At 49.7% G+C, this 20,085-nt stretch overlaps 1 protein-coding gene across 6 annotated transcripts in view; it reads right to left on the minus strand.

The window, feature by feature from the left end:
- The window catches only part of LEF1 (lymphoid enhancer binding factor 1), a 71,803-nt gene that overhangs the window by 27,293 nt on the left and 24,425 nt on the right, over window positions 1-20,085 (minus strand). For all 6 annotated transcript variants that reach the window (XM_072861174.1, XM_072861173.1, XM_072861172.1 and 3 more), the window contains one exon: window positions 2,125-2,257. In XM_072861174.1, coding sequence (XP_072717275.1) covers window positions 2,125-2,257 — 133 coding nt within the window. The remainder of the gene's footprint in view (window positions 1-2,124; window positions 2,258-20,085) is intronic.

The raw sequence follows: 20,085 nt of genomic DNA on the forward strand, positions 1-20,085 counted from the left end.
CCCACGGTGGGAGGCGAGGACAGAAACAATGGTCGGAGGCGTTTGGCAGAGGACCTGAGGGAAAAAAATCCTCTCTTCACAGCAACTGCATGGGCCACTTCGCTGGGGCTGCTCCCACATGCCCGCGGCGCTGAAACAGGGAGCATGGAAAGACCACACACATCAAGGAGACCATCACAGCCAAAACCAAAAGTCTCCAGCCCGCATTATCCGTCCCCATCTCCACCGGACACTGTGCAAAGGGATCGAGAGCCCATTCGGGAACACTGGAGGGGCACGAGCTCTGTGCCAGAGACGCCCCTGCCTGTCCCCCGGCAGAGCCCCTCTCTGGGCTTGTGCTCGGGGACGGGGACGTGAGCGGTGGGATGCACCGGGACTGGACAGGGGAGAACGCGAGATGAGACAGAAGGGAGAATGGGCAGCAGAAACAACAAACCAGATGTTCAGTTTGGGTCTGCAGGAGAGGAGTACGAAAATAAACCAGGGGTAAAGGCAAAGAATTGGGGTGCAGGAGGGCAAACCCATTGCGCAGAGAGTGAAAACCTCTTGAGCTCACGAACTGCAGCAGCGGGGTGTGCCCCAGCCGTCACAGCCAGCTTGGGCAAGAGGTGGAAATCCCATACTCTAACACGTGGCACCCGTGGGATTTCAAGGAACGAGCATGAATATCCTTCCCCCGGGCACTGATGCAAAGGAGGAAGACAAATGAGGACTCCATTTGCTTCTTCCAACTCTGAACAGGCCAGGCTTTCCAGGCAGAGTGCTTTTCATATTCCTACTCCCTAAAAAAAAACCAAAAACAAACGCAACCAACTAACCACCAAACAGCAAAAACCACATGGCCATGGTATTTTCTGGATGTAGCCCATGTTACTATCTGTGGAGCAAGGCCAAATTAAAAACTAGGCATTCAGGGAAAGTCAGAACTAAAAAAAGTCTCTCTCCCTGAACGATGGTGGCTAGACACCTCTCCAGATAAATGAGACAACTGTGCATGTGGACGTGTGCCCAGGTAAAGCAGAGCTTCATGAACTTGTCAACTAGGTGTCACACCATGTGGTGGGACACGTGTGTGCAGAAAGAGGCAGGGAGAGGCACCCTCCAGCCCCAGCCCCGGCACTGACAGACTTCACGCCCACACACCGATGTCCCGACTACAGCGAACACCTTCGTAAACCCTCTGCTCCCTCTCCTTCCCTCCTCGCCAGCAGTTCTCCTGCGCAGGTTTCTCCTCCCTGGGCTGCTTACCCAAAGCCTGGCTCAGACCCACGCCATCTGGGGTCAGTCCTCCCCTTGCACCCCCCCGACAACCATCACATCCCCCCCAGCTCCTGCATCCCAACGCAAGCAAACACACCCGGGGTTTCCTGGGGAGGGTTCACCGGGGCGCTGGGCAGGATGTCTCGGCACCTCGGAGGCTGTCGGCGCTTCCCCGGGGACCCACAGACAGACCCGGAGCGGGGCTGGTCTGATGCTCCCAGACGAGGATCTGGGGGTCTTTTTTGTTTGTTTTAAGGAGTCCTAGGGGCACAGAGAAAACTGACACCCACAACTCCAGCATCTAGAACGATGCTTTCTGCAGAAGGCAATGGGCATCAGGAGGTTAAGAAGTGTCATGTTTGCAAAGCCTTAACCTGTGCAGGCCTGAAACTGTACTTTATGGGCTACGCTTCAGTTATGCCAACTGACGTATGGAAGAATTCAGACAGCCAGAATACAAGGACATAAAATACAATTTTGAGTAAAAGGGAGAAAGAAAAGGTGTCGGTAACACCACTACTGAAGTACTCTTCCCCCGTTTTCGGGAAGGTGAGGGATGATTGCCGTTTCCGCATCTGCACGCTGCAAGCCTCAGGCACAACAGAGGATGGTGAGGACTGGCTGCTGCTTATTGAGATTTTAAAAGATTTTGATGAGCAAAGCAAGCCCAAATTATCACATTAGAAAGAGCACGAAGACTTAAACGGCCAAGTTAAATATCAGCATCATGGCAGAATTACAGTCTTTGAAAGCACGCATGCATGCCTGGAATCCTCCCTCTAAAATATTAAGAATAAAGCCGTATCAGCAGCATGGGGGGCACTGGGACTGCTCTGCATCCCTGCCGGGACGGGACGGGCTCACCTTGTTTGGAGCTGACGTCAGAGGGGATGTGAGACGGGTGCGACCCCGGGGAAAAGTGCTCATCGCTGTAGGTGATAAGAGGGGTGAGGGGGTGAACCGCATGAGAAGGCTGTACCACTGGCACCTTGTTTGACTGCAAGAGAAGAAAAAAATTTAAATTAAATAGTGTTAGCGACGTGGGGCTTCTGCATTTAAGAAAAAAAAAAAAAAGGCACTTCCAAAATGCACTTTTTATGTATTTGTATTACTGAAGGGAGTGGGGACAACATTGGGGCTGGCAGACGGCAACCAGGTTTGCTGGCAGAATTGGCATCCTTGACCCACCAGTGTCTGAGGAGGGATGCGGGCATTGAGGAAATGCAGAGAAATGGGTAGGGCCGGGGGCAGGGGGAAAGGCGTCCGGGAGACACGGAGACGTGGCCGGAGAAGCGGCGGCCGGAGAGCCGCAGGGCAGGAGGAGCATGACGCCGGGCAGGCACCGCACACCAAAGGCTGCGACCGCAGGACGGCAGAGCCGGCGTCAGCGCTGACGAAACCCTTGGGTTACAGGACCAGCATTAAAAAAAAAACCCAACAAAAACCAAAACACCAAAGGTTTAAGGTGCAGGTTTGCCACATCTCCAGCCTTAAGAGCAACACAAGCATCATCAACTTCACTCCTCCTCTCCACCGCCCTCCTGCGCAACCGCGGCACGGCGCAGCGGGGACAAGCCCCCAGCCTTGCCAGAGGGTATGACGGGCTTTTCCCCTGGCGATTTTACAAACTCCACCTTGAAATCTCCTGGTCTGGGTAGCAGGTAACCGAAAAGCCACCCTTAAAAGCCTAATTTCATATATAAGCGGTTGGCAGTGGCCTCTCGGAGGGGTCAGTTAGGGAGGAGACCCGCTGACCGCCCAGGGACAGCTGGGAGGCCTCTCGCCACATCACGCCGAGGAGAAATCAGAAGCGCTACAAACACCCGAGAGGGTCTCCAAATGGGTGCCAAAGCGATGTCCACGCACGCCAAGACGCACGCTTCCCATCGGCCCTTCCCACAGAGGCGCGGGGGAGGGGGCACTCGGCGTGATGGAGGGACACTGCCCAAAATCATGCTCTTGGATCAAGGCTGCAAGACAACGGGACTTGTCCATCCTGATGAAATGCTGCCGTATTAACGCTGCTTGAAACACAAGTTGCTCTTCCCATGGTGGGATGAGACACAGCGACGATGCCAGCGTGTAACAGGCGCTACTCATTTGTACCCCGCCACTCTGTACACTGCCCCTTAGCAAAAATAATTATGCCTCAAACAGGTTTTTATTAAAATATATTAAAAAAAAAAAGGCCAGAAAAAGCAGTAGGCCTTCAGAAAGAAACACTGATAAAACTCAGTAATGACAGCCTGTCAAATACTGGGAATTAAGAAAAGAAAAAAGAATTTAAAACCCCAATGAAATTAATTTTCTTTGAGCTCGCTATTGAAATCCTGGCACAAACAGATGTTAGGACAATACTCCAAGTACAAACCCAGGATTTCTCTGGACTTCTAGAAGTAGAAGGGTTATTAAATGGACAACTCAATTTATTGTTAAGGCCGGTAGGAATAGAGGAAAGGGAGCAAATGGGAACCAGTGCAGCATTTTCTGCTTGCCTTGTTTCCAGAGCACCACCTTAAGGAACTTGCATTAGCAGGCAGTATCTTCTTAATGTCTGACCTATCCCTCCAGTCATATAGCTCAGAATCTGGTGCCATGAATTTTTGCTAAATTATGCTATCCTTGCTCTCCTCTTAATTTTACGGTTTTCAACACAGATTTGCTTTCCTGTGGGAAAGAGATAAGAACCTGAGGATTTTAATTTAAGCTTCGGCCTTGTCTTATATTTTGCAAGATGGAGAGAGAAAGCAGCGCCAGTAGGTGTTTTAAAGCCAACAAGCATTAGGTCCATTTTTGTGACCAAATAATAAAAGCAATATGAATTCTCAATAATATATATGAGTTCAGTTGTAAAGGGGATAGCTCAGACTGCTATTCATCTTCCCTGTCTGTATAAATTCAACAAAAACCAGATGCCAACAAATTTCAGACGCTTTACAAATCAGGCCTCAGTCTTTAGCTATGAGACTTGTGGGCCAGCCCACCATTCAGCAACTACTTTATCAACAATAAACTGTATATTATGAATAAAGATCAAGCAATAGATGTATTTAGGTCACACACACGCAGCTGCTAATCAGCATTAATTTCTTAAAATTTAGTAATTAACATCTTGTATTATACTGGATGTAATTGTCATGCACGCCCCTGGTATCAGGGTTACTTGCTTTCAGAAATCACCCATTTGTACTTTGAGCAAGCCAATCCCCATACCCCCTCACTCTCCAGCATCCTGCAGATTTTATTATTTTCTAATTCTTGGCACCTTATCCCCTAAGCCCACAGCAGTGGCTTTCAACGGGCAAAGGAACCGTGAGAAGTCAGGAGAAAAGCAAACCGCTTGTCAGCAGGCTTAAAATTAACATATAAACGGGCCGTATGGCCATTAAGAGCATTTGGGGGTATTTGGGGGTCTTGCAGAGCCAGAAACTGGGGGGGAAAAAAAAAAAAAAAAGTAATAATAAATAATAACAATAATAAAAAGCTCTCCAGCCTGCCTGCCCCACACCGTTTTGGGAGGACCTCGGGAGCTCTGGCCACCTAAATCCTGCTGGGCACCCAGATGTGCCACCGGACGGGGGCTCAGTAGGCACAGGCTGAGCCTCCCCGTCCCTGTGGTCCCACCAAGATGACCACAGTGATTAACGGAGGAGAAAACACAGGGCGACACATGCAAAACAAAACCAGGATGAGAAAGGCCTGATGACATATTTTCCAAAAGCCCTATGGACTAAATCGGTTCTGCTATGGCACCTGCCCTACAAGTCAACCCAGATGGGTTATCTGGGCCATCCTCCCAGAGAGGGCTCAGGACAGGAGACCAAGATCTCGTATGCAGACCTTGATGCCCCTCTTGCCGCCCTCTCAACCCTCCTACTCCTGGCCCGGGGCGAGGGGTGGAGCAGACTGGCCCCACACGCCCCGGCCAGTCCCAGGGATGCTGGCCTGCACCCTTCACTCTTGGGGATATCTGGACTGGGGATGATGCCGAAGCCCCTTCCACCACCTACTGCTCGCAGTGGGCGTTACTGGCCCAAAGGCTTTTCAGGGCTGAGTGACATGGGCTTAGCGTGTCCAGAGAAGGGCAACAAAGCTGGTGAAGGGTCTAGAGCAGAAGTCTGATGAGGAGCAGCTGAGGGAACTGGGGTTGTTTAGCCTGGAGAAAAGGAGGCTGAGGGGAGACCTTCTTGCTCTCTACAACTACCTAAAAGGAGGTTGTAGAGAGGTGGTGGTCGATCTCTTCTCCCAGGTAACAAGTGATAGGACGAGAGGAAATGGCCTCAAGTTGTGCCAGGGGAGGTTTAGACTGGATATTAGGAAATTTTACTTCACTGAAAGGGTTATCAAGCATTGGAAGAGGCTGCCCAGGGAAGTGGTTGAGTCGCCATCCCTGGAGGTATTTAAAAGACGTTTGGATGAGGTGCTTAGGGACATGGTGTAGTGGTGGTCTTGGAGTGTTAGGTTTACGGCTGGACTCGATGATCTTAAAGGTCTTTTCCAACCTATACTATTCTGTGATTCTGTGACATGGCCAAAATCCTACATCACGCTGAGGTACAAGACAGTGCCGATTAGCCTCCTCTTGCTGCAGCCCAGTGTCTTTGCCCATAGGCTTCCTCCTCCCACAAACGTGCCATCCCCACTACATTCACCTGCCCGAATCCTCCGAAGACGGTGCATACAGCTGCAGAAGCACTTGAGCGATTAACAGAGACCTGAACCCAGGGACAGCCGATCTGGGTCAATGTGGTCTCCATGCAGGGGGAACTCGGTCCCCCACACCTCGCTCAGCCCCGGCTAACCAAGCCAGCAACCACCACGGCTCTCCCCGGCACACTGGCGACATTTACATCTAATACAGGCACGGTTTGCGGAGGAGCTTTTCTCCTCAATACAACCTTAAAAATCTTCTCCTGCAAAACCCGACCAGTCCACACGCCTTCGTGAGACAATTACATAATTACCCATTGTCCTACATGAGGTTCTTCAATATTTCAGTACAGAAATTATACTTCATCCACCCACCAAAATGTAATATTTTGGTGCAAGCTGGTACCTAAGCAGCTTCTAGAAACACAGTAAAGCAGATGAGAATGCAATTCTCGGTTCCAAGACAATCTGAGGAAGTTGGACGTTCATTGAAACTGTTCCTAACGCAGCTCCAACGCAGTGTACACGGTGTACTTCCACGCCACATCAGTTCTGTCACTTTCATTAAGCTCTGGGCCTAAGCTTCTTCACACACCCTGGAAAGTAAAGGAAATTGAACGTACAGCCTAGCTCAAGGTCTGCAATTTGGAAAAAAAAAAAAAGGCAAGCTAAAAATGAGGACCTGTGGCTTACAAAGGTATAAAGCTTTAAGACACCTTGTCACGCAGGTGTCATAACCCGTTATGAACGTTAAAGGTTAACGGCGAAGGGATTGATCACCCACGCCTGTGCTCCACGGGACTCAGCTGAAAGGGCCACTCGCTCCTGAGTGACTAAACCTTGGTGGCCTCCTTCTTGGGGGCCACTGGCCCATCAGGGCCCCAGTCCCACAGCACAGCCTCACGGCAGAGCCGGCAGCAGCACCCTTTGGGAACTGGCCTTGCACCCAAAGGAACTTTCCCCGGCCCTCCGTGGGGCACTTCTGCTGCTTGGACATTTGCTCATCAGCTTGGCCTTCACAGCCGGGATCTGTTATTTCTCCCAAGCATGTGCTCAGGCTGAGGCGAGGCGATGCAGGCAGGGGACAGTCCCCTGAAGGGACACCAACAGGGCAAACAGGCAGGGCTGGGAGAAAATACATCTACTGGAAACAGCAGGAGCTGAATTATTTGACCAGTTAGTGCACGGAGGAAGCTGCTATTCAGTTTTATGACCGACCTGAAAAAAACCCAAAATCCCCAATGAAACATTAGTGGGCAAAGGGTAAGAGCTCGCAGGGACGAGGACCCTGACCCAGCAGTAGGCATTACCCTGGCAGGAGCTTTGCCGTGCACCAGACACTGGTTTAAAACTATTGCTGCATGAAAGTAACGCAGGAACAACCGCCCAAGTCAGCACAAGAGCAAATGCTTCTCTTGCAAACACAATCACAGTCTGCAAGCATCAGGCTTGAACCATACCCGGGCATTTTGGGCAGGGCAAGGATGGGGGGTAAGAAACCCCCCGCCGCAGCATTGGCACAGCTGCTGCCTCCCCACGGGAAGCGGCTCCTGTGCCAGACGCAGCGCCCAGCACCGGCGGCAGAGCCCCTCTACCAGCACACAGATGTGGTAGTGTTACTCACCGTTTTAAATGAGCATTGTCCTCTCAAGGAGTACACTTTGAGACAGTTCAAATTAATCTCCAGTGAGTCAATGGTGAAATGCTGCATCTCAGATTCAGTCTGAATCCAGCAAGCTTTTCCTGACTTTTGAAAAGCAAGACTGCCAGAAAAAAAAACAAAATCCAAGCCCTCCTCAAACAGCTAGCTAATGCTTCAGCAAAGGCCTGCACCTATAAGGTATCCTATAGGCAACAAGTGTGCAAAAACTATAAAAAGCCTGAGAAAGCCACGGCAAAAATGCCTGTAGGTCAGCGCCAGGCAAGGCGGGCGGCTGGGAGCTCCTGCTGGAGCTGGGGGGACCATTTGTTCCAGCTGCTGCACAGAGAAAGATATTAAATTAATGACCCTTCAAAGGATGCACAGCTACAAAAGAGGTCGCAGACGGGCAGGGAGGTTCGCAGGCAACTGCAAGCAAGCGAGCCTGTGCACACAAGACCCAAGCGTCCCCGGGTCAACACCCAAAGAGGTGCTGGGTTGATTTTTTGTTTTGTTTTTCCCCTTTTCTTTAAACATGAAGCTACTTCTAAAAAGCCAAAAAAGGCCCCAGCCTGTCTACTTTTCCTCTCCTGTCAACAAGTTGTGTGTTGGATACAGGCACCAGCAGATGGTCTTCTCAATTCAGACTAAAATAAGCCAGTAAAAAAACCCAAACAAAAACTTAAGGAGAACCGCATGTATTGCCTTTTGTTCCTGAAAGAAAGGGTCATTTTGGAAAAACACGGCTTCAAGTTTTTGACAGCAAGTGTCAAATTCAGGAGGGAAAACACAACAACAGACAGCTCCTCCAAAAAAAAAAAAAAGAAACCAAAAAACCAAAAAAACCCCCAACCCCAAACCCTTCCACTATTGCTACAGCAATACAGCAAAATAAAAGGACCAATGACTTGTTGGAGGATTTGAGGATACCTTGACCTGAAGAGACATTAAAAATCCGTCCATTTTTAGCCTACTTCTGGTTTCTAGAGCCCTGAAATCATCCTTAGGCAGCAGGTTTTAGCAAACCCAGGTGTCAGTTTCAGTTGTCCTTTCAAAACAGTGATAGCACTTCAATGGCTAAACTAACTCTGTATTTATGCCTTTGCCAACCAGCTGTTGCCATAAAAATGCAAGACCAAGAAGAACGTCCTTTTGGAGCAATGTCAAAACCAGGCCCATGTCCTGGTTCATCACGGACAAACTTTAGCACGGGGGGACCAGAGGTGGAAGGAGAGGAGGTAACAGGATGTTGTTTTGGCCAGAACTAGTTACCAATAGATGAAACAAGCTAATCAACACCAGCAACAATTGCAATTACAATTTGTCACCTCCCTGGGAGCTATTGTACAATCCCTTTCCATAGATAACTTCGCAGAGATGCAGCAAACCCGATATATAGAGCGCTCAGGCTACTCCCCCTGTCCCCAAACCATTTATTTAGAGCAAATAGTTTTATGTCCAAAGCCAACCTCCTTCTGGACTCTTGACAGCAGAGATCATTTTATGCTTAATTTTCAAAACCTCCTCCAATCATTAGACGGTGCAACTGGGCAAATTACGTAGCAGATAGGGGGGTGGTGGATTTGTAACCCTACTTTTAGCCTCACTTGAAGCTAAAAGGAGCAGGGAGGGGAAAGCATGCCCACAGGAACACCCTGCTCACAGGAAACAGGGGCTTAGGAATATTGTGATTTATGAAAGCCAAATAAAAAAGGCATAGTCTTTTTACCCTGCTTCACAACTTGGCAATGGGAGGCCATTTATCTCACTGACCTTTCGTGCTTACAAACAGCGAGGGTGACACTCCAGGGACTTGCCGTGGTAAGGAGGCAAAGTGAAATGCTACATCCACTTCGATGTGAAGCTTTACGGCTTTACAACTGCTAACACTCAGGCAGAACAAAACTAGAATCAAAATTGCACATTTCAGTGGGTAAACTGATTGCTAGGTGGCATCAGGAAAAAATCCTCCTGGTCCCCCTTTTCCTCACGTCCTGTACTTCAGTGCTTCGCCAGGTAATTAAGCTGTATTTAGTACTGGGAGCCAGGGAAGGGGAGAACAAGAAAGTTACTTTAAGTCAGTCATTGAAAGCTTCCTCGCCTCCCCGGGACACGTTGCATCAGGCGACCGCAGAGCCGCAGCAGACCAGGAGACCCCTGAGAGATGGAGAGGAGAAGCTGCCAGCGCATCATGCATTGAAGGAGGCACCCGGGTCTTTGCTAGAGCTTCCTGCGGTTATTCAGGAGCAGGAAAAGTTTGTGCCCCTTTTCCAGCTGCCCAGACTGTCTTCCTTTTTGGGCAGCCCAGCACAGCCGGCTGTAGCTGCGATGCATGGGAAAGGCAGCTTCATGGCCAACGGTGCTGTGCCATGGTCTGCAGGCACAAAGATCAGCACCCGAAGCAAAGGGAGCATCGCAGCTGGAAACGCAGGCAGCGTACGAGGAGAGGCAAGAGGGGTCGGAGCAAACCGCTCTGCCTGAAGCCCGAAGGGTCGGCACACAATAAAAACTTCAGTACAACAGCCAGGGGAGCATTGCGAAGAAAAGAGTAAATGCGATTTGATAAAGCCTGGGATAAGCATCTATCTAGATGGATTACAATCAGTAACCGGATTCAGGTTAATTGCCATGTTAGTGAGAAACCCCTGCACTAATGGCTTGTCTACATTCTTGCCTTTTTCCAACTTCCCCCCCCACCCCCCTTCAATCTTGGAAATTAATATAGCACAACTCTGATGTTTTTTTGCTGAAAAGTTGTAATAAACATTTGAGTTCCCTCAAGACAGCTTTAAAAACATGGGTGTTGAATCTCTGACAGAAACACGCTTTATTGCAAGTGTTCATTAAGCACTGCCATTAAGTAAGTGATTAAAGCACACCCAGTATTAAAATAGCTTGATTAGAAATCCCCTGCTATCTCCGTTTTCTTCTCTCCCGTGACTTCTTAATTTGTTTGTTCTCGCCCGCTCAGGAAGGCTGTCGGGAGACCTGGAGCGCTGGTGAACCACGCGGGGAGCCAGGCAGGTCTTTGCAAGGCTCCGATCGGGGAGGACAAGCCCATTTCTATTTACATACTGCAAGTTCACATATACAGATTATACTTAGTGTTTCACAGCCCATTAGTTTTAGAAATACGTACTATCGACTGATAGGGCATTAAATCACCAGCAAAGCCACATGCTCGCAGGGAAGAGTTTCCCTGTTAAAATATTTTGTAGCATTTTATTTCGTTCTCCAAACTCAGCACTGGGTCCTCTCTGACAGCCATTAATTGCCTGTAAACATTCTGCAATTTGCCAGCCAACGCTCTTTTTAAGCTCCAGTTCCCACATGATGGTCCTTTTAACTTTGCTCATCCTGAACAGTTCATCTTTTTCCTGATGTAAATATGTGCACCAAGAAACCCACACCCAACAAGCAGCAACCTGCAGCATCAAATCACACTCGACCCCAAGAGTCACTAAGCACTCCCAAAACCTGGTAAATGGGACCGCCAGCGCTGGAAATACTTAATTCTCCAGATGGCAACGTCCCATGGGCTGCAGCATCCCAGCCTTTACCCTGCACAGCACCCCTGCTCCTGCCTCATGCATCCTTGTCACGCACAAGCCGGTCCTGTCAGCTGAAAAGGCATTTTCCCCCGTTGTTTCCTGACCTGCCCAGAGCCCTTTCTGTTCTTTGTTGGCCAAGGGGAACACAGGCACTGCAACGTTTTAACAAGCCCAAGCTCGAGCCTCCGAGTCGCAGGGGTCTGGCTTATTAATTGCTTTGATGATAAGGACCGCTGCCCTAAACCAGCAGAGGAAGCCCGTGGGACATGAGAGGAACTGGTGCGCAAAGCCCGGCCGCTTGCCGGCGGGGGATCAGCAGGGGCCTTATGTGCCAGGGAGCCCTGGGGCTTTTGGGCAGGGGGAAAAATGCTGGAGCCCATGCTGGTGTCACCTCTTCTGCCATCTTCAGCTCCTCCCTCGGGATAACGCTGCTCTGGTTTCCTGTCACCAGAGCCGTCTGCTGAGTTAAGTCAAAGACACAAGCCTGTTTTGCTTGCCTCGAGGTTATCAGCATCCTCGCTCACAACAGCTTCAGCATCTTCTCCAGGGTACTCAGACCCAGGAGCTAATGTGCCTCTCCTGGGCAGAGGGATGCACTTCGCTCCAATATTCAGATGGGGGATTCCTCTGCACCCGCAAGCACCCACTTAAATCAAGCATGGAAACAGCTCAGGCAAGTGAATGCCATCTACTACATAAACATACAAGTTTTGTGAGAAAGCAGGCGGTCCGACGGCAGCCTCTGAAGCCTGGCGTTCCTGTTCTAGCAGACAACGTGCGTCACAGGATGGGACGACTTTTCCTCATCAGCCTCCTCACGTCCCACAGGATACAGACTGAGGCTCCTGGGGGAAACCAAGAAAAAAACCCTGTCCTGCACCCTGGTGACAGGAAGATGCCTTTCGGCATCGCACAGGCAATGGATCAAAAGTGCTTGAAATAAGACGTCCACTAAAAGTATTTACATTAAGTGTATGCTACAGCCTATTCAACACCACATGCCATAACAAAGACCATCAGAGGCCCAGAAGACCGAGAAATAGGTCAACTTCTCTTTGAGCAGCAATTTTCAAGATGCACTGAATAGAAATGTTCTTGATTAAGAAAATGCGAGAGCATGACATGCATCGGGGAGACATCTGAGCTACATCTTAGCTTCATCTCAGAGAAGCTAAGAACAAGGGCTCAGATGCCTGTGCAAGCACCTGACACACCTTCATATGCCCAAACCCCCTGTTCACCATGCTTGAATTTGTAACTTAGAGGTTGACCAGGCAGCAACTGCTTACTTCTAGCAAAACAGAGGTGAAGCTGTGCTGGCCACGCCATCCAACATGACTGACGTTTTTGGAAGTGCTGCTGCCTCATCCGCCTTTTAAAAAACAGGGGTGGTGGGAGATAGAAATGGATGTGAAGGAGGAGTGATGAATTTGACTCCTTGGCTGGTCCTTGCTCCTGGCAAGCCCTGCTCCCCACCACGCCATCGCTGACCAAAGGCTCCCGCGGGGTAACCGCTGCCGAGGCCAACCCCCTCTGGCCCTGAAGTGGTGGGAAGGGCTGCCCACGCTTTGTTGGGAGGAGACCCCACCGCTGGGATTTTAGCCGCTTCGGGGGGGATTTCCCAGCAGAACCGGAGCAGACACATGCCCAGCCTGAAGCCCAACGCCAGCAGCCGGGGCTGCGTGTGTGGTGTTAAGGTCGGCGGGGGCAGGCAGGGCCGGCTGGGATCGACGCAGGGGTCGCCCGGCGTTTGACGGGGTCTGAAGGAAGCACCAGAGGGGCCAGTTTCTCCAAATTCGAGGTTCCCAGGCACTGCTGACCCTGCGTACACACTGGAAAAAGTTTTCACGAAACTTCTCTGAGTCCAGCTAAACCGTATTAACAGACTTATCCAATAACATGAAAATTCAGGTTTTAATGAAAAGTCTTAAGTCACAGCTCTAAGTGATTTGGACTTTTCTGCTAATGGCATCTGCTAATGACCAAAGATTTAATGCATCAAGTCTTAGCATACATCAGTGCAAACAATATAACCATTTAGTGGAGGTAAAAAGTCATCTCATTAGACATCCATCACTGGATGTGGGCAAGATGGTCCAAAGGCTTAAAGTAAAATATTCATTTTTAAACTAAAAAAAAAAAAAAATCCCTAAAAACGTACAAATGATTAGGCCAAAAGTAGCAGCCTGCTAAAGCTTCACTAGGATTGAAAATGCAAACTGCAGCGTTTATCTGGAGGTAAAACGCATTTGCAAGTACTTAATTTCTGCAGCACTGTTCCACAGAAGGCAAAACCAATTTTAACAGGAATTAAAGCAATAGGGCCCTCCAGAAACAGGATGTCTCTTAGACAGGTTATTTGAACCATCAGTAGAAGGTCACAACAGGAATTATTTCTCTACCACATTGTGCAAGATGACTTCAGTACAAACAAAACTGTTGAAAAGCTACTAACTTAATTTTATAGATCAGTCCCACGAGGGTTCGTCACGTCAATGAGACACAAAAACATGCCCTAAAATTACATTTACGTGTAGCTAAAAATATAAAAATCACAGCACACAGCTAAGGACGAGAAAAGAATGACTCGAACAAGGCACGGGCTCAAAGGAGCAGGGCTGCAAACACTTTTTTTGGCCCAAACCATCAATGCTGACTGTTTCATTTGGACTCTTGGCGTAAACAGGACCAATAAACCCACCACAAAATACCGCTGGACACTGAGCTATGGACACATAATCTAAATGCTCAGTGTTTTTAGTCCCATTTGCTAATTGGCATCTCAGAAGATACAAAGGGATTGATGCCTCCCAGCCATGGGCTGCCGGTGGGAGATGACTCAGGTCAGGGCAGTACTGTAATTATAACGGTGCAAGCTGTCAGCCTGTTTGCAGGAGAAGTGGAAAAAGGAAGGGAAAAGGGATACCCAGAAAAGACTGAGCACCCCATCTTCATGCCTGCTGTCTCCCAGGGCAGCTTAGGAAAGATTTTTTTCCCCTCCCCAAAGAGCAGACACAGCAAGCTCACGGAAAGCCTTGCCTCCAGCTGCAGAGAGGAGCCAACAAGGGAGCCCTGGAGGGATGCTCCTACATCAGCTTTGGGGCTAGACCAGCCTCCGAGAGCTGCCCATCCCTGCCGAAACGCACCCTCGAGACCCAGGGAGTCCTTTGGGTCCCTGGGACCCAAAATGCATCCTTCCCAGCGTTGGCGGCATTGGCTCTCCTCCGGCTTTGCTCCAGCCCCGTTCACCACCCATCCTCGCCTCTGCCCCACCACCTTGCGCTCGCCCCCAGGAAGCTGCCTGGACCCCCTGGCCCTGCTCGGCTGGTTTTACTGCACTGCACAGCACCCTCGGGCTCCCCAGAAACAGGCATTTCCCACAGTTTTCAGGCGTTGCCCATGCAGGCACACAGCCATCCTGGGCACTGACCCGAAGGCTGTCCAGTGGCTGGGGTGGCCCCAGCTTGGGCAGCCCGTGAGATGGGGGGAGATGGGGGGAAACGTGGGACTCACCTGCTCCCCCTTCCCACCCCGCTCGATTTGGTCTGTTACTACTAAGTTCCTTCCCCCAGTTGGCCACAGGGCTTAAAAAAAGGTTGCTGGTATGCACAACACACGTGACGCCTTTTAAATCCTGCATAGGATATTTCTGCCTGCTGCTGGACTTGATTTTTTTTTTTTTTAATTCAAGAGCTGCCCTTTAAAATTTGAAAATCACTCTTAAAAGGAAAAAAACCCCACCCTGCCCACAACCTAAGTTTTGTGCAGCAGGCACCTACATCCTCATAAAAACCCTGGGCTGCACTTTATAACATGGATAGAAGTCTAAACATCATAAAAAAGAGCCTAAATTGCCAGATTGCCCAAGCCTCCAGTAAATCACCCTTCCAGATGGGCTTACGGCTGAACACAGAGCCCCACTAGTAGCGACGGGTCGCCCCGCAATTATATTTCAATCCTACTAAACTCAACAAAAATTATATGAGAGTTATGCTTGATTTCATTAAAGAGGCACTTCCGAAGTCTACCATCACCCCGTCATTACCAACAGTTTGATTTTTCATGCAATTAGCGCTCCTCTGTGCAATTAACTCCCCCCCAAAGCGTGGCAGGGGAAGAGGTGGACAATTTCTTATCATAACCGCATCCCTCCTCAGTACTTTTCATTGCAATAAAGGCTGTGCTTAGGAGAAATACAGCCACGTTAGACTCTGCAAAACACCGCTAAACAATTTATCAGGAAAAAAATCAGCTCATGCCAGGAGAGCTTGGGGAAGCATTCAGCACCTCTCCCCCCTCCACTGCCGACAGGATGAATGGTTGAGAGTGCCAGAGATGCCCAAACGCAACGCTAACCCCCTGGGGTTTTTCTGGGGTGGACACACGAGGTATCTACATGAGACCTGCCTGTTGCACATGCGCTGCCGTGGGGCAGTAAGCCCCGAAACCGCTGCAGCATCTGGGGTGGGCTGGGCAAACTCAGTCAGCGACGTCCCACCCAGCAACCCCTCCAGCTGCTGCCACCAGCCAGGAACCACTGTGGTGGAGGTCTGCAACCACATATTGGAGAAAATTGTATTTTTTTTAACACATCCCCCCCCCCCTTCTCTCTTTCCCCTGCTCCCAGCAGAACTGGCAGGCTCCCTCCCCATTCCCAGCACAGTAATTCGGAGGTCAGGACCAGACCCTCCCCTCTCCTCTGCAGAGGGAGCACGCTTTTTAGCTTGACACTCTGGGATCTGAGGATCATCTGGAGGTTGGGTGGCAGAGACGGGCGCTCCGGCTGCAGGCCCAGTGGATGCTACACACAGACACATTCTCAGTTGGCTTGAGAGGCCGCTTGTCCACAGCCAGTTGCACAGCTTGCCACCTTTATTTGCAGATGAGGTTAAATTTTTCCTGCCCTTTTATTCAAGAAACAAGCTGGGAGATAGATTCAGGGACATCTATTTCAGACCTTTAAACAAGGAATCAAGTGCTCTGTTCTAAGGAAAATGTAATTTAATTTTCCCCTTTCATGGCAGTAAGTGCCCTTGCTGTGTAATATTGCATACTGCTGGAGAGAAAGCATGTATAGGTCTCTTACTCCTACTCTATACCTAGGATAGGGATACCTTAAGCTCATTTAAAAATAAAAATTACCCCAAATTTCAGACTGTTAACATGCTTCCACCATCTCACAGGTGCTGGGTCACAGCCAAGACGCTATCACGCCATGAAACGCAGGCAGAAGAAGTCCCCCCCGCCTTTCATGTGGTTTCAGTGCCTGTGCCTGAAGACAAAGCTGGCAAAAACACCACGCCAGCCAGCCGGGCTCAGGACAGTCAGCCCCCAGCCACAGCCAGAGATGGGACCACGAGCCACAGGGTGAACCCACGTCACCCCGACTCAAGGGGTGCAGCCCCTCACGCCACCAAACTAGCACAGATGCAAAACCAAGGCATCTAATGTGCAGAAGCGGAGACGGGATTTGCTCATCTCGAACATCTCTTCCTTCCGCTCGCCCTCCCCAAACCTCCCTGTCCACACACAAGCTGCTCGTGGGGGATAACCATCTCAAAATGAGTAATTAAATACCAAAACAGTGAGAAAACAATATCCTCTCACAGGAAGATACTGTGGATAATTTCTCATACGCCCAGTATTTTGGAACTCACCATTTGTATCACTTGCACAAAACTAGGAGCTAAGAACATTAGGAAAGCAGGTCCTTTGGTGTAGCACAGACACAGAGCACAGCTTTTCTCAGCATCGAGCTCTCTCGCCCTAAGTCAGAGGAAGGAAACGCTGCCTCCCCCACAATTTTTTTTTTTTTTTAAAAAAAAAAACACCTTTCCTCTTCAGAAAACCCAGGCCAGGTGTTACATGCTCTCGACATCAAACTAAGGCCAGGCTGGCTAATCTGTAGGTTCACTCGTTAACGAGATAAAGGGTTTCAGCGCGGCGCTGCAGCCTGGGCTGTGGGAGCCGTGGGCTGGAGGAGTGCTGCCGGCAGCCGAGTGTCACTCCTGGAGGAATGCCTGACCTTTCCCGGGGCTTTGATCATGCTGGCTCGCAGCGTGAGATAACCAGCCCTTTGCAGAATCCGGAGGTAATAAAAAAAGCAGCTTTGAGGCCTCGTGTTTTTGCAGGGAAATACTTACCTGTGTTCTCAGCACACTGCCTGGTCCCCACTGCCACCCTCCCCAGATACCAGCCACTTTGAAGCCAAACCCATCGCTGTCAACTAGGGGAATCGTGTAAAGTGTTCAGGTGAGAGTTTTCAGCTCTTGTTGAATTTTTCTTAATTGAAGAGGATACTTGCGTATTGCTCTTACAGAAGATGCACGTACAGAGACTCAAAAAAGAGCAGAGCAACAGAAGTACGGTCTCCAATTAGTACACGATTAAGCTGTAAGTAGGATAATAGGAGGAGAAATTTTGTATCTTGCACAAACAAGATAGCAAAAGAGATAGATAAAGGCACAGAAGGGGAATAAAGCTTTATCCCCGGTTCCCCTCTGAACACTGAACCCATACAGAAAGGACTGGATTTGCTGAGGGTTGTTTGTAATTATTTTAAAGGGGAGGTGTCTTTCTCAGGACAGTTTATGATGGGCAATTTAAACAAGCCAGTGTAGTGCCAGGTTAGTAAAGCATGAAACACCTGGAGCCCTGGGTTGAATGTGCTGAATCTGTAAGTGATAATTAGATCAGTCTTGAATACTTCCTTTAATGAGTCTATGCAAGCACCACATCCACCCAGCCTGCTTTTGGTCACCCACCTAGAAAAGTTCACAGGATCTTCTCAGGCTGGGGTTGCTTTGTTTTCTTTGAGCCCCTGCAGTATGGTCTCTAAAGTTGAAGCTACCGTTCCTCGGTGCTCTCTGCAGGTTGTACGCGAGGCGCGGGGCTCGCTCTGCGGCACTCCCCAGCTGCAAGCAGGCTGATGCCAAACCCAGCAGACCTGGATAAGTTACCCCTCTGGGGGGAAAAAAAGTTGTGCTCAGCTATGCTGTCTTCCTCACGGGGGTTAACTATGTAGATTTCAGATGCAAATTTTACTTTAGGGCAGGCTTTATGGTATTAAGAGTCTCTTTTTCAGCCTTCTGAAATTTCATATGTATACATGCTAGAGCTCTCTCATCTCTGTTAATTGGGTTTTGTGGAATTTCGAGGCCCGGGGGCCAAGGGGGGAGGGCTGCTGATTAAAGCGCGCCGTGCAGAAGTGGATGCAGAAGTGTTGCACAGTAACAGGAGGGAGACTGAATTCCTACGAGCTACCTGCCTTCACGCACGCGCCCCGCCTGCCGCTTTGGAGGAACCCTGGTCTTTCACCCCGGCCTTCCCGAGGATGCGAGGACGACCCCCGCCTCCTCCGACGGGCATTGCGGGGAGGATGCTCGCCTCCGCTTCTCTGGTCGCGCAAATCGATTTGGAGATTTCAAGGCTGGTCCGCAGCTACATTTCCTTATTGCACGGTGCCTGTATCCTTGCCGCAGACCCAAACAGGGCCATCTCCCCACAGCCCTAACCCCAAAGCGGTGGCGATGCGGGGCAGGGGGAACCCACACTCTGACCTACACCCTTCAGGACTATTAAGGAGGAATAAAAGGGCGTTTAATCTCCCTTCATCCCCCTTCATAACCCAGCATGCACATGTATGCTGAAGCGCGTTAGGCTGCAATGCCTGAATTCATGAGACGACGTGTGTGGGTGTGTGTGTCCATCCGTCCCCACAATGAGGGCACAGAAAATACCCGTTCCTGCATTTGGCTGAACTGTATCTCTCCGCATATGAGGATCCAGTCCAGGAGCTTGCTCGCTAGAGCTAAATACAGATATTCACACACCCATTATAAATGCAGTCTAGTTTCATTTTTAACCCACAGGAGGGTGTGGAGGGAGAAGACATCAAAGCATGGACACAGGCTACCCTGGCATTCTGGGCGTGCAATTTTATCTTCCCCTCATTTCCCTCCTCTCCAAACCAGCTGCTACAACTATCATGATGTTTGCCCTCCGGCCAGTATGCTGGAAAACTGGCTTCCAAGGCAGTCATTAATCTCTCCCTATTACCCAGCTGGCACAGGATTTTGCTTAGATCAGAGGAGAGTCAGCTCTGTGCCCTCCGAAACACCAGTGGCAGCTCCCGCAGCCACACGTGCCAGGCACCCACCGGCCCCGCCGCCTGCACCGCTGCGGCAGAAGGGCCACCACGCGAGGGACACATAGGGTAAAACCCAAAGAAACACGGGCACCAAAGGGCACTGAAAGAAGACGTTTGATGTGAATTGAGTAAAACCCACCTGTCAGCAGTGATGGTGAGAAGAAGTGCTATGCATCTTTGGGGGAAGGTGGCTCGGATCAGAGCTAAGTTTAGAGGCTGACTTCTTGCATACCAATAGCAGCAGAGAGTAGTCCCTACGTATGCGAGTTATGCAAGTGAAATGAAGATGCACATAAACCTTCAGCAAGAAAACGCAGCTCAACAACATTACGCTTTTCATTCAGCCATCAGGTTTCGACCCATCTGGGGTAACAGGGCTGGAAATACACAAATAGGTACGTGGTACGTTGAGCACAAGCCAGAGCTGCTCTAGTAAAGCCAAGCTGAAATGAGAATAAAGCAGGCTTAGAAAGTAATGATGCGCGCTGCTGCAAGTTTGTTAGGGAGATAAAGTAACAAGATGCGTGTTTTGTGCGATTACCACCTGAAAAGCAGCCATTTTACTGTCTCCCACCATATACTGCACTGTCCCAGCAACACTGTGAGGCAACATTTTACCATCTACATCAGGACAAAAATAATCTTTTCAGAGAATACTTTTTTTGTGTGTTGATGGGGTGATTCATACCAAACCTGTCACATCCTCTCAGTAGCTCATTTGCTACTTTTAGAGGGGAACAACAGGGCCCACTGAGTGCCCTGTGTACACATACATAAAGCTGCATTTGATCTGTCAGTAGGACTGTAGGTTCCCCCAAGAAGAAGAAACACACGGA

Source organism: Ciconia boyciana, chromosome 5, assembly GCF_034638445.1.
Source record: "Ciconia boyciana chromosome 5, ASM3463844v1, whole genome shotgun sequence".
NCBI lineage: Eukaryota > Metazoa > Chordata > Aves > Ciconiiformes > Ciconiidae > Ciconia > Ciconia boyciana.